We start from the raw sequence: 14,162 nt of genomic DNA on the forward strand, positions 1-14,162 counted from the left end.
ATAATAATTCCATATAGATTCTCTGTCCATGACTCTGTTCTCTGCATGGACTGTGCCCATCAGATCTTGTAAGACTTGGGATGGGCATACCTTCTTTTAGATATAAGTGATTTGTGCCATGGAAGGAACAAACAGTGTGAAATTGGATTAATCCAAGTATATAGTAAAAGTACAATGTATGAATTGTTATATATTAAAACTTCTTTTCCAGAAGCAGGTTTGTAGTGTTTGACAGGTCTGCTGGTTTTTATGCCAGTTCCCGAACTCATTGTATTCCTCTCATGTTGCTAGTACTTTCCATATCTCTTTGCATCTTCACAGCAACCATATATATGATACAGATAGAAGATAGAAACTACTTTCATTCCTATTCTGTGAGTGAGGAAATGAAGAATCTACCTAAGATCACATACTTAGAGTATGACTGAAGTGCATATTGTATATAAGCATCTTAATTATCATCTGTGACTTAGCCAAGCATGGTGGATACTTCTTATGCTACCAGAGCTAATACAAACTGCAGAACACATTTATAGTTTGCCGTTCATCCACCAGTGAAATTCTTTAAGAATATTTTTTCTGCTGAGCGTGGTGCGTGTCTTTAATCCCAGCACTCGAAAAGCGGAGGCAGGCAGATCTCTTTGAGTTTGAGGCCAGCTTGGACTACAAGAGCTAGTTCCAGGACAGTCTCCAAAGCTACAGAGAAAACCTGTCTCAAAAAACAACAACAACAAAATTGCTATGTTGATTTCAAAGGAAACTTACTAATTACAAGTAAAGTAGCTTCTGGGTAAAACATGATCTTTGATATAAAACATTACAGTCTTTTATCTTGACATATTAGCGCTGAAGACAAGTTACACTACTTATTCTGGCATTTAGACTTAAAATATTAGATGAAATGTAGTATTAAAGGGAATATTTGGATTAACATTTGGTTTTCCCACAGCTAATATTAAACTCGAATTGAATTAGAGTTTTAACTGGATTTCCTTGATATGTTATGTATCCATATTCAAAGGACTATCACAAGTAGTTATCGATTTCTTTTCAGTTAACTATTAGTTGCCATTATTTTGCGCATAGTTGAGAGTTATATATATTTACATTATGAATGGTTACTTCCACTAGAATGTATTTTCCCAGTACTGCTTAATGTTCAAACAAAGTAGCCACCAGATTCCCAGTGTGCCCTTCACATGGAGACAGGATTTTCTCTTTGGCCAGAGTCCAGCTCTTGCTATCGCTTCCCATATGTTGATAAGTCCAGAATTTCTCGTAGCATTGTTTCCCATTATATTCCTTTCCTTGTAGAAGGGGTTTTGTTTTCACTCCCTTTGTCTCTGGTGAGGTTGGCTTGGTAGCTCTCCCCAGCACTGCTTTATTTCTCCATGTGCCTCTTTTCACTTTCTTGTTTCTCAGTGGAACTTAGAAGCATTAAACACATCCTTCTAGTGGTTAAATGAAAATGAGCCTTTTATGATGTGTAACTATTTAGCAATTTTGTGTCATCTATACAGTTCTAAATATGTGAAGAAATGGTAAACTTCTGTTTCTACCATTGTTAAAAAAATAACATCACTTCTAACCTCTAAGTCCTTAAGATTTCTCCCCTCAAAATCAAGACAGAAAGTTTGCAAATAATGTTAGCCATGCATTTTTAATAGTCTTTTTTCCAAGGAAGCCAGTGGAGGGATGAGATGTAGTTGCATGTTTTCCCAGGCATTGTAAAATTGCCATTCTCAGGGATGTAAGCAGCACACTGCTATTTTTAAATATAGTAATTGATTAAATACATTTTCCTTTATGTTTAAGCCATTCTTTTATACAGTAGATTTATTTTGATAATCATAACTATTACCAGTAGCACAAGAAGAGGCAACTCAGTGTTCAAAAGATAAAATATTCACTTGTAATCAGTGAGAACCTGCCCAAGACCATGGTATTTAGAGTGAGGATTTCTGTCTCTTTGTTATTTGAATCGACTGTGGTGTTATTAGCATGTTTCATAGGACATAGTGCAGAGCTGCTGTGATCTTTAAATGTTAATGCTGTTTTCTTATCACTTTACTGTGTAGATACCCTTCATGAGACCCAACTCTGCCACAGCTCATCCTCGGAGGCAATCCCGGAAACCTCTTTTATAAGTGTGATTTAAAAATGTGGATAAAACTCTCAATAGAGCATATAACTAAAGGAGAACAGCTATCTTGTCCTTCCCATAAGCTTATCACTGCAAAAAAGTGCTTTTGCTTGTCAGGTTTGGATAGAATGTAATTGATTGGTCTGTTATATGGGTAGACAAGGCAGTTAATTGCCTGTGGATTTTTTTCTATTTTCTTCTTTCTCCCCTTCTCCTTTTCTTTTCTTTCCTTTCCTATTTTCTTTTTTTTTTTTGTAACAATACTCAGAAACAGTTGGTGTACACATTATTAAAAACTACAGTGGGTAATGTCAAAATTGTTTTAGTGGGTAAATGTCTTTCCCTCTTGCTTCTTTGGCACACGACGATACAGTATTTGGACTCAATGAAGACTGAAGGAAGCCAGTGGGACTTACATGCTCTGTGCTTCCCTGTGCTTGAACAATTATCTCCGTTATTTGTTTGTAAGAGGACCATGCTTGCCACTCATCTGCAAGTCTGTATCAACTTACTTTCTTCATGTATTCACACATGAAAGAAATTCTGCAATGAGAACAACTCTAGATTCAAATTTAATATTATTCCTATTTGTGATATTCAGCAAAAGTGAAAGACTGGTGAAGAGTACGACTCTCCGCTGTTGAGTAGTACGGAAGCACTTGCTGTTAGCATGGACGTTTTATAGCTAGAACTTAAGCTCAAGTAAACGTACTATACTATCTGTGTTAGTCTGTGGGTACTCTTCTCAGAAGTTACCACATTCATTCCTCATTGTTTTATTTGATACGAACTCTGTGTGCTCCATATAGTTTTACTTTTTTGAACTCAAATGCGAAGCTGTGAAATGAGGGAGATACAGAGCTTGTTGACTATACAACCCGCCTGCTGAGAGATCTTCACAGCACCTGTGTCTCCTCAGAGGCGTACTGAGCTTACCTTTGATCTTCATGCTTTACTGGCCCAGTTCTCAGTCAACGGCAGAAATACTTTGAATATTGTACCACTAAATCTTGGACTGATTTAGAAGAGACTGCTGAAATTGAAATGTACATACACATGTAAATTGTCAAATTGTCTCTTGGAATTCCATTATTTATCATTGTGGGTTTGGATCTTTCCAGGTTTCGGGCCATTTGGAATAGTTTAAACTGTAGGAATAGAATAATCAATGCTGTAGCTAGCCATTGTATGTGTAATGTAAAGTCAGTGTCTCTACTAATCTGTAGTAATAGGAACCATATCATTGGATAAAATGTTTATTGCACATGTAGGAAATAATATATAAATATGCTATTTATTTATTGGCAGATCTTATGGCACTGGAGAAAATATCCATAATCTTTAGGAAAAGCATTATGCTTTCTTTAAATATAAGGAAGAACCAACTTAATTTATGGAAAAGTTGATGAACTCCAGCAAATTTTATAAAAAAATGACAGTGGCAGATTAGCATTTTTCAAATGAACTGTGATTTAGCCCAACTGTCTTTTAGTATAAGGCAAGAAAACATTAATGGATATTTTTTTAACTTAGCGTTTTTTTCCCCCTCTTACAAGTTTCTGGTTTTTTTTTTATTTTCCTGAAAAATCATAGGTAGTGTAGTTGCAATGACAGTGTTAACCACAAGCCCTTTCACATTGGTTAAACTGTAAAATGTCTAATTACCGTCTTCATATTTTAGTTTTCAGTGGTAGATTTTGCTCTTCCAAGTTTGGTAAACAACCCATGTTACATGTTTTTCACATGTTACAGATAGAAGTTGCACAGTTCCAACATGATAGATTCTTAGGAGTCTCCATCTTCTGAAGAGAATAGAATGAAATGCTTCCCTTAGTAAACAGTAGAAAGTTAACCTTTGCCCATTGCTATTAAAGTTAAAATTATTATTTATCTAAGAAAATATTTCAAAATGATTTATATCTCATAAATATGAGTAAGAGGATGACAGCTCAGGTATTCGACAGTTATTTGCTACAGAATAGGAACTGGAAGAAGCATTGCAAAAGCAGGAAGGCTCTGGGAGAATACTTACTTGGTAAAATGTGTATTAGCATGAGGACCAGTAATCAGTGAACAGCCAGGTGTACTGGCTCACTCTCCTAATCTTAGAGAGTGCTGAGGCAGGAGGTTCTCTGTGGCTTACTGGTCAGCCACTGTGCAGACTGGGCAAGTACCAGGCAAATGAGAGACCTTAGCTCGAAACACATAGTTGACAATTCTGAAGCAGGAAGGCAGACCAGCACACACCACGGGTACATACACACACACACACACACACACACACACACACACACACACACACACACACACACACACACACACACCAATCTACCTACACAGTATTGGGAAGGAAATGAAATGCCTCTAAATACACAATGGATGATATGATAGTGATGAATCAGAATCACAGAAAGCATTTGTTGAGACTTTGTTGGCTATCATCGTCTCCTTGCCCTCCTGTTCCACCAGAACTTCTGTTCTCTCTGCCTCTCTGAAGTTTTTAATCCTGTAGTTTTCTGATAAGATGCAAAAATATGAATTTGTAACAGGTTCAAAATAGTGTTGATTCAACTAGTCAGGGACATTACTTTGAGAACAATTAATGTAGTTATTTGTTTAAAATCATATATTCAGTATTGATTAATAATGAGTGTGGATGTCTTTAAGGGGCTCAGATTTCTCAAAATATTTGTTTCCAGACAGAAGGTTTGTAGAAAAGTAATTTCTTCCCGAACACATAAGATGCAGCTTCCTTCATTTTTAAAAATTCATTTAAATATTTATTTCACAAATAGAGCAATACTGTATGCCCAAAATATCATCGACTTTTTGCTTTTTGTTTTTTCTTAAGAGTTAGGATTATGTAGGATATGAAAATAATATTTGAGTTATAAATTTGGATATTTATGCATCACTTATGTATCATTGTAGTTGTGTTTCCTGAATGCTTACCCACTATTATATGTGACATAAAATAGATGTCTGACAGATAATATTTATTTTGTTGCCCTACTTCCTGGTTTGTACATCCTATTTCTTAGTGAAACACTTTCTAAGGTCTCAAAGTTAAATAAACACACACATCATCGATATGTTTTACTTAACTCACAGTATGGAAATATTTTTACCAGAATCTGTTTAGGAATTCAGGACTTTGTAATATATTAGAACATTAACAGTTTTCAAAATATTTTTAGCTTCTGAAATTATTTTTCACCAGTGAAAACATATGGACTGATATTGACAAGATATACTAAGTCAGAATTTATCCATATAGGCTGAACCATTGCTTTGTAAATTTAGATAACAGTAAGGATTGTAAAAAAAAATCAGAGACTGGTTTTACAAGTGATTTTTTTTTTTTATTAAAAAAATGTAGGTTTCTTCCCTGTAGTGATTACCCTAAGGTGTTGTGTAGATCTGCAGTGAGATTGACTGCTGTTCAGGTACATAAGTTGTAATGAAATTGAATATTCACGCTGGGGTGGGTAACTAAAATGAGGCCAACCCCTAGCCATTATCTCATTTACCTGATTTACATCGTAGACTCAGGATCTACACTATTGGTTGGAGTATAATTAGTTAATTATGAATGGGGAAATACACAGTTTTGTGGCGCTTGAACACAGCAGGTTATAATGCTAAAATATTTTCAAGGGCATTAGCAGATGTAGATCAGTTTATTAAAGAACAAAGCAGACGTGTTTCAGGTATGGAAATGTTGAATCATTCTCTCATGCTGTGAAGAGATACTTGGCCTTATTGTGTATTTTCATAGGAATTGCCTTGTTTCATGTTCTGTTTTTAAGTTTTATTGTTGGTTTTTTATTTCACTTTTAAAATTACAAGCTGGCTGTTAGCAGGTATAGATAATGAACTGAATCCACTCTTTAAGTGGTCTTGAATTGGGCTTTTCCTAAATAGTTTCAATTCGTCTGTAGTCACCTGTAATGAAAAATTATAGTCTATCCTACCACCCCCTCTTTCACTGTTGCCTGTGAGAGAAATCCCCAGTAGCATTAATGAAATAGGTTCACGTGTTCCACATTGGTTTGAAATTTGTGAAATATTATTTAAAATACATTTTCTAGTCAATTTGTATAGAAAATGCTTGTGTAGAGGCTTACACTATAATTGTTAAATGTTATAAAGGATAAAATATTGTAGTTATAAGTCTTACACCGTTGATAGAATGTAAGAGTTTTGTGACTTCATATTATTTAAAATTTTTTAAGGGGCCTCAGTATATATTCAAGCTATTAAGACATTTAATTGAAAGGATTAGTCACTGTTCAGTGAAATAACCTATCATTGTAGTTGCTAAATTTGAGTTTGAATTGCTAGTAAGGTTTTATTTAAGCAGTGTTAATATTCAAAACTAATTGATAGGAAAGTCAGAACTCCTCACCCCATCTGTTCTCTTTATACTCTTATTTCTAAGTGAAAAATGTAATGTTATGTAGTTTTACAGACAGTTCTTTATCCAGCATTGTATAGACTAGAAAGGAATGCTGAGTTGTTGGGGGAGGCTGCTTGTTCATTTCCCAGCCGCCTAGACTCCCAAAATATTATTATTGTTTGAATCACTGCTTGGCCAATCACTTAAGCGTATTGCTAGCTAGCTCTTATATCTTTGGTTAACCCCTTTCTGTTATTTTGTATTTTACCATGAGGGTCGTGGCCTACTGGCAAGGTTTCAACTGGCAGCTCACATCTTTCCCCTCTGGAGGCTGCATGGTGTCTCCTGACTTCAAGGTCTTTCTTCCAGCATTCAGTTTAGTTTTCCCGCCTAGCTCCACTCTTCCAAGTCATTGGCCAAAAGCTGCTTTTTTATTCATTAACCAATAAAAGCAACATACATACAGAAGAACTTCCCACACCACTGAGTACTGTGGTTATTAAGGTAAAAAAATATCTACAATGATCAACACCAGTGTGATCCTACAACAGGACATTTCTTTTAAAGTCTGAGCTACAGATTTTGTTCTTTCCAAGGCCAGTTTATCATGTAGTCTTAGACTGTTTGCTTAGGAGATGTACTCACTTATTTCCTCTAGTTATTTTTAAGTAGTTACTTAGTGTATGCCCCAAATGAATTTATTAATTGGAAATTAAGAAAGGTAAATAAATCCTTTAGGGCAGTAGTCCTCAACCTTCCTAATGCTGTGACCATTTAATACAGTTCTTCATGTTGTGGTGACCTCCAGTCATAAAATTATTTTTGTTGCTACTTCATAACTGTATTTTGCTACTGTTAGGAGTCATAATGTAAGTATCTGTGTTTTTCAGTGGTCTTAGACTACCCCTGTGAGAGGGTCATTTGATTACTAAAGGGGTCATGACCCACAGATTGAGAACCACTGCTTTAGCGCTTTGACTGACTTGCCTTTAGGTACAAGAGAAAATAAATCAGTTACATATTTTTGTTTGTTTCTGCATTGTCAATGGTCACTCAACACCCAACCTAATGCTTGTGTGGATCTTAGCACTTATAAAGATCAATCATTTTCTCTGCTTTGTCTAGGGTGCTATACTTAATCATAATGCTAAGTAAGTATTTTAATACAAATAGAGCTGTGTTTCTTTAATCTCTATGTTTTGCTAAATCAGTTTGTAAAAGACCGTATAGAGCTTCTCTGTCATTAGTATCTGTATATCAAATATGAATGTAGTATGTAGGAAGTTGTATTTCATAGGTACGTAAGTAATTAGTTTTTGTTTTACATTATAAATTGGCTTTGTTTCATTTCATTAAGCTGTAAATTTTAGGATACTCTGTACTCTAATGTTCACAATATTTATTAGATGCTTTAAACATACTTTAAATGTTGGGTTTATATTTTATTTAAAGATACATTCTTCATATGCTAGTTTTATATTCTCTTTTCATGTTTAAGGTACTGCCTTCTTTTTTATTAGAATGTGCTATTGGTATAATAATGTTTTATTACATACACATTTGTTTTGTTTAATAAAGTATGTTGTGTTATATCTCAATACTTTTGTGGGTCATTAACTTCCTTTGAAAACTTATTTTTATTCATTTATCTTGACAAATTAAGTATGTGTATTGCTACAATTGAAATGTTTTCAAGTACTTAATAGACGTAGAAACCAAGTAAAATTAATAAGTAACTGTTTTTACCCTATTATAGTTTTCAGGGTATAACCATTATAGACTTAGTTTTTGAGCTTTAAATATATTTGAATTTTCTATGTAGCCAAAATTTGCTAGTTTCTAAATTTTGATAAAGATTTTATAGTGACGTGTGTGCATGTGATGTATAGTTTATTATTTTAGTCTTCTATATTCTGTGTTTTGAGAATTTTAATGATATCTCTGAAATTTATCAATGGCCTTTTAGTTAATGCCAATTCTGCTAGATGTGACCTCTGATGTTTAGGTTATAATTGTTATCAGTAACCTAAAATTATGATTTTATTTCCAGTTTAACAGAATTAATGAATTTTTCTATATGCAAATAACTTGTAAAATTCCTTTTTATATTTATTACTTACTTGGCAAACCTGTTAATTTCAAATGGGGTGTTTCTCTCTGTCTTTTTCTTTCTGTCTCTTGGATTTTGGTGGTTGCTAAGGGTAGAGACCACTGCTTTGTGCTATTTAAACTTGGAGTTGCAGCTTTTACTTCCTGGTGAGTAAGCAAGGACCTTAGAGAACTATCCTAACACTCCCAGTTGTCCACCATCATGAGAAAGACGTCCTGAAATGGACCCTGATGAAGGTATCAGGAAGAATTAGGTCATCTCAAAAGAGCAAATGCTTCACAGCATCTTCTGAAAGAGCTACCAATACCAGAACAGGTATTGGATCATTTAAATTTTTAAATGTATTTTTAGATGCCTCATCTCAAACATTGTCAGTTTCACAGTCTTAATACTTTTGGTGGTCTGAATTCTATACAAGATGTTTCTTTAAGAAAATTGTTGTAAAAAAATATGCTGATAATATAAGGAGACAATCGCTGGTAGTTTTTAAGCAAGTAAGAATTCTGAAAATTTGAATGTAAGGGATCAGGCAAAACAGCAGCTGAATGATACTTTGATTACAGAAATTTGACAGAGAAATGCAGTATCAACTGTAATTCCGACTGATGATCCCAGTGTATCAAACGAGAAAATATTTTATGTATTCCAAATAATGATATGAACCTAATAATGGTATTCTTTATAAACTTCCCATCAATCGAGGGTTAGTGGCATATCATTCCCTGTACTTGAACAGTGTTCCCTTCCTTACTACAGCTCTGGACCTTCTCTTCAGCTTAGAAAAAGCATACTTCAAAGGTTTCTGTACCCCAGTATTTAGTGGAATGGATATTTTAGCTACTGGAATATAAATTAGTTCAATTGAGAAAGGAAGACCCTAAATTCTCTATGCTTACCATATGGTATTCTTATTTTACATTTGAAATTAGGTATATAATCTTATTTTTTAAATGCCAGAGCAACAGTATTTGAACATTTTAAATTTTTGATTTACTTTTGTTGTTTTTAATTTCAGACAGTGGTATAATATATAGCATTTATTAGTTCTATTTCATTTTATTTGCTCCTGTAAGTGAAATAACAGTAAATGTATAGTTAATTCCTTGAGTCTCAAAGGTTTGAAAAGAGTTCCTTCACTTGCTTCATTGCTAAGTAATGAGTTGTGGAGAGATAATGCGTAAGCAGTGGCAAGTAACTGTCTCACACCGCTTGTGCCTCGATAGCTTTGCTCTTGAATCCTGAAATGGGTCCATGAGAGGCTAGGCTTTTGTAACATGGTAAGACATTTTTACTAAAAATACGGATTATCATTTACTTTATTGTGATCACTTCATAAAGTTAGTTTTTTTCTTTCTGTGGCATATGCATAAGATTAATTCCTTTCTGTATTTTCCCAATGATTATTAAATAGGAATTTTATATTGTATTCAAGAAGTGTGCTTATTCTTTCTTGGTGTTTTGCTTGTAAATTAATTGACTTTTGACACACTAGTGAAAAATGAGTAATAAAGGGAATTCAATTGGTTAACAATAGTATTTCTTTTTAATCTAAAGCACAAAGAAAGTCAGGAATATGCCCCTTCTGTAAGATATATACAACTTGGTATTGGTTGTTAAATTTTAGTCTTGTTATTCCAGTTGATGAAAAATTCTTTTTAAAAACACTGAAATAATACAGATTTTTCTTCATTGTCAGCAGGAAGAGTGTGTCTGAAACGAAGAATAGGTATGGTAGTTTTCTTAGATTATGTACATCATATGAGGCAAGACACTATAAAAACACATACCAGGTGTAAAATATCCTCGAGACACCAAGTACACTGAGAAGTTGGCAAAAACTAGTAATATTCAATTCTTGAAGTGGTTTCTTCCTGTACATTTAAATATTCTGTTACTTAACTTACAAAGATTGTATTTATGTACGTTGTGTTAGCATGCTATAAATGTCAGAAAGTTCATTTACAGTATACTTTAACTTGGAAAAATACAGAAATGAAGTATAATTTGTATGACAATAATTATAGCTTAGACTTCTGTAAACAGTTTGCTGGATAAATGGTTAATTCTATTAGTTCAAATTTGAATCTTTGATTGCTACTATTTTGCACATTTGATTACACATATATATTTATTCATATTTTACCTTTCATATACTTTCAACATTTTGCTATCAGAATGTTTGAGTGACAGTTGCCTTGAAAAGTTTATGATTGCTTCATGTTCCTCTACAATATTTACTTCAGATTTAGATCACCTTTATTATAAACGTTAATTTTAGAATCTCCTGAGTTAAGTGTTAAAGTAGTAATGTATAACACTTTGCCATTTGTCTTTGAAAGAAATGTTTTCAATATTTATATACACTGTGAATCTGCTTGCCCTACAGATGTGATGAATGCAGACTGTGCTACCATTTTGGCTGTTTAGATCCTCCTTTGAAAAAATCTCCTAAACAGACAGGCTATGGATGGATATGTCAAGAATGTGATTCTTCATCTTCTAAGGTAAGGCCGAAAGTCTTGAAGAAAAAAGTCTGGGTCCTTTCTCTTGACAACTTTTCTATATCACAACATCAACCTTCTAATTTTAAAAATGAAAAAGAAAACTATTCAATGATACGAATTTCCTCTATAGAGTATTTAGCTGTTTTGTATGTTCTTTGTATTACTATAGTGTATTAAATAATTTATAGTAGATTAATGTCTCTGCTAATTGATTATTTTAAGGCCATAGCAGGAAAAATTATTATTAGGCAAAGGACTTAAGAGTAGATTCCTATTTTATTTTGGAGATGAATGACCTTAAGATAAAATAAATTTATTAGGGTTATTTTGTAGACTCCTATCAAAAACAATCTAATTTAACCTAGATTTATTTTAGCTAAATATAAAAGATAAAATTCAAACAAGTTCAGTAGTGTATCTTCTAAAATAAACTCTGAATTTCTTCTTCAAAATATCAATATTACCTTAAATTATAGCAGTTTATAGTTTTATTTTTATTTGCTTCTTTACTGTGAGAGAAAGAATAACCAGATTCTGGGTCCTTGTACAAATTTTACAAAAGTCCTGAATATATTTGAATGAGGACATTCTGATCAGCTGTGTGTTACCAATATTATTATTTCATGCAAAGATAATGAAAGTAAATGTTTTTTGTAGTATGACAGCGATACTTTTTAAAAAATTGAATCAATACAGGTTAAACTCTCAAGTTATCAAACCAGATATTCTTGGGTAGTCAAGATTTCTTCTAGCTTGACACAGAGGCCTTCTGAAACTTTTGTCGTAAGGTTCACATTTTTGGTTACTTATGGATAGTATCATCTTTAGTTAATGCTGCGTGCCTAGAAAAGCTATGGGTTTTCTTCTGACCTATGATTTGTGTTTCCCCTGCATTTCTACTTCCATCTACTTACTCAAACCAAATGCCCAGCATCGTTCAGAAGGCTCCTCATCCTTATTTGACCTAGTGAATCACCTCCGAGTCTTACAAGTGCTGCCGTCCCTGCTGGTGCCTGAATCTAGTGCCGTTAGTATCTCGTTCTATTCCAGTCCCTTGTGCTGGAGACAGCATCTGAAGAGCTGCCCAGACGTACAGCTCTTCTATTGTTCCTTTCACTAGGGACCTCCAAATGAGGTGTGAAGCAAAGTGACATTTAACTTAATTCTGTATGGCGTTCTATTTTTTTTTTCTTATTAAGAAAACATTTAATTGGGGTGGCTCGCCGACAGTTTCAGAGGGACAGTACGTTATCATGGCAGGGAGCATAGTGGCGTGCAGGCAGAGTGGTGCTGGAGCTGAGAGAGCTACACTTTGTCCAACAAGGCCACACCTCCTAATAGTTGAACTCGGACCATTTTCTCTCAAACCCTTACATTCTACTCCCTGACCCCCAAGGGCTTATAGCAATATCATACTATAAAAATGTAGTCCCACTTCAAAAGTCCCCTAGTCTTTTGTCCCAAACTTGTTTCAAAGTCCAAAATCCTGAGACTCATGGCAATCTCTTTTAACTGTAATCATCTGTAAAAATCAAAATTAGATCAGATACTTCCAACATGTAATGTCACAGGGTATACATTACCATTCCAAAATGCAGGGAAGGGAGCATAATGAGGAACTGCGGGCCAAAGTAAGGCTAAAAATCATGTCCATGTCTGAATATGTTTTATAATGTGCATAAAAAGCTTGAAATATTTCTAGACTCTAAAATTACGTTTATAAAAATACAACTAACTTTTATACCAATTTTATCACAACTGACTTCGTTTTGGCAGGTTTACTTGTCTTATTGTACAGTAGTGAGAGTTTGTGTGTGTGGGATTTAGCACTAAAGAAGAGGTGCATAAAATTAATTGACAAATATACTTAATGTTTTTAAAATTGGTGAATAAATTATTTCATGAATATGCTTAAATAGTAGACGTCCTATAGCAAAGTAGTCTTTTTGAAGATACAATCACATCCCTGTCTTTAATCTTGTAGTGTTTAAATATTGTTCCAATTCTTTTTTTAGAAGCAGCTGTAGAGTTTACATGAAAGGTCACTATCTGTTTACCATAAGATGAGCTGTCTAAGCGTGGCAACTTCTCTTTCATTCACTCTTAGTTTGTCTTCCTGGTGTGCTACACTTATGCACAGTTTAAATGTGTATAACAGTAGTAAATTCTGAATTTTCATGCATAGAAATTTCTTCTAAATTTCTTATTTTAGAGCTTCTAGAACCAATATCATTACATACCTGATAGAGTTGGCATTTCTTGATGGTCATTTGGAGTAGAAATGTCAAAGTAGGAGAAGTACAGTTGTTCAGATGTTTTATTTTATACATTTTTTGCAATGAGCAATTAAAATTCTATAACTGATATATAAAAATAAAATATCAATGTATTCATTTTCAAGTGAAATAGTTTTGACATTTGTGCCTCTTTGGGAACTTAATAGAACAGTCTCCCCAAGGAGTCTGCCACAATACATTAAACAAGCACATTTAATTGAACTTAGTATATGGGAAATTTAATGTCTGAATTTTATGTATTGTGAAGATTTATGAAAAATATAAAATTAAAATGATATATCCTTAAAAGATCTTTTAAATTTGAAGCTTGTAACAGACCCATAAAAAAGGATTTTCTAATACATTTAACTATCCATTTGACCTCTAGAATTGCAAATGGATGGAGGTTGGATTTTAACTTTCTAACTTTAACATGGCTGAAAGAGAAATAAAACACCATTTCACCATCCTGATGTGGTTCTGGCATTTGGACACAGTGATTAGACCTTACTGAATGCTCTTCACTAATATTTGCTGAGTTTTGATTTACCTCCTCACCATTCAAGATATGTAAAAATCTGTTAATGAGAGAGAGATAGAGAGAGAGAAGAGAAGAGAAAAAAAGGAGATTATTTTTTAATAAAGCAATGTGAAATACTATTTCCTGCTTCCTACTTTGCCTTTTTACATACCAGGTAGAGTATTGTAGTTTCTTTCAGAGTTTCACATT

The 14,162-nt window shown here is 33.7% G+C and overlaps 1 protein-coding gene across 3 annotated transcripts in view; it reads left to right on the top strand.

Moving 5' to 3' along the window:
- Phf14 (PHD finger protein 14) overlaps positions 1 to 14,162 on the top strand; it is a 127,008-nt gene that overhangs the window by 85,626 nt on the left and 27,220 nt on the right. For 2 of the 3 annotated variants that reach the window (XM_075953871.1, XM_075953869.1), the window contains one exon: positions 11,039 to 11,156. In XM_075953871.1, coding sequence (XP_075809986.1) covers positions 11,039 to 11,156 — 118 coding nt within the window. Of the gene's footprint in view, positions 1 to 2,078; positions 2,216 to 11,038; positions 11,157 to 14,162 lie in introns of those variants that run through there. The other variant, XM_075953870.1, reaches the window with a different exon arrangement.

This window comes from Microtus pennsylvanicus, chromosome 19 (genome assembly GCF_037038515.1).
Source record: "Microtus pennsylvanicus isolate mMicPen1 chromosome 19, mMicPen1.hap1, whole genome shotgun sequence".
NCBI lineage: Eukaryota > Metazoa > Chordata > Mammalia > Rodentia > Cricetidae > Microtus > Microtus pennsylvanicus.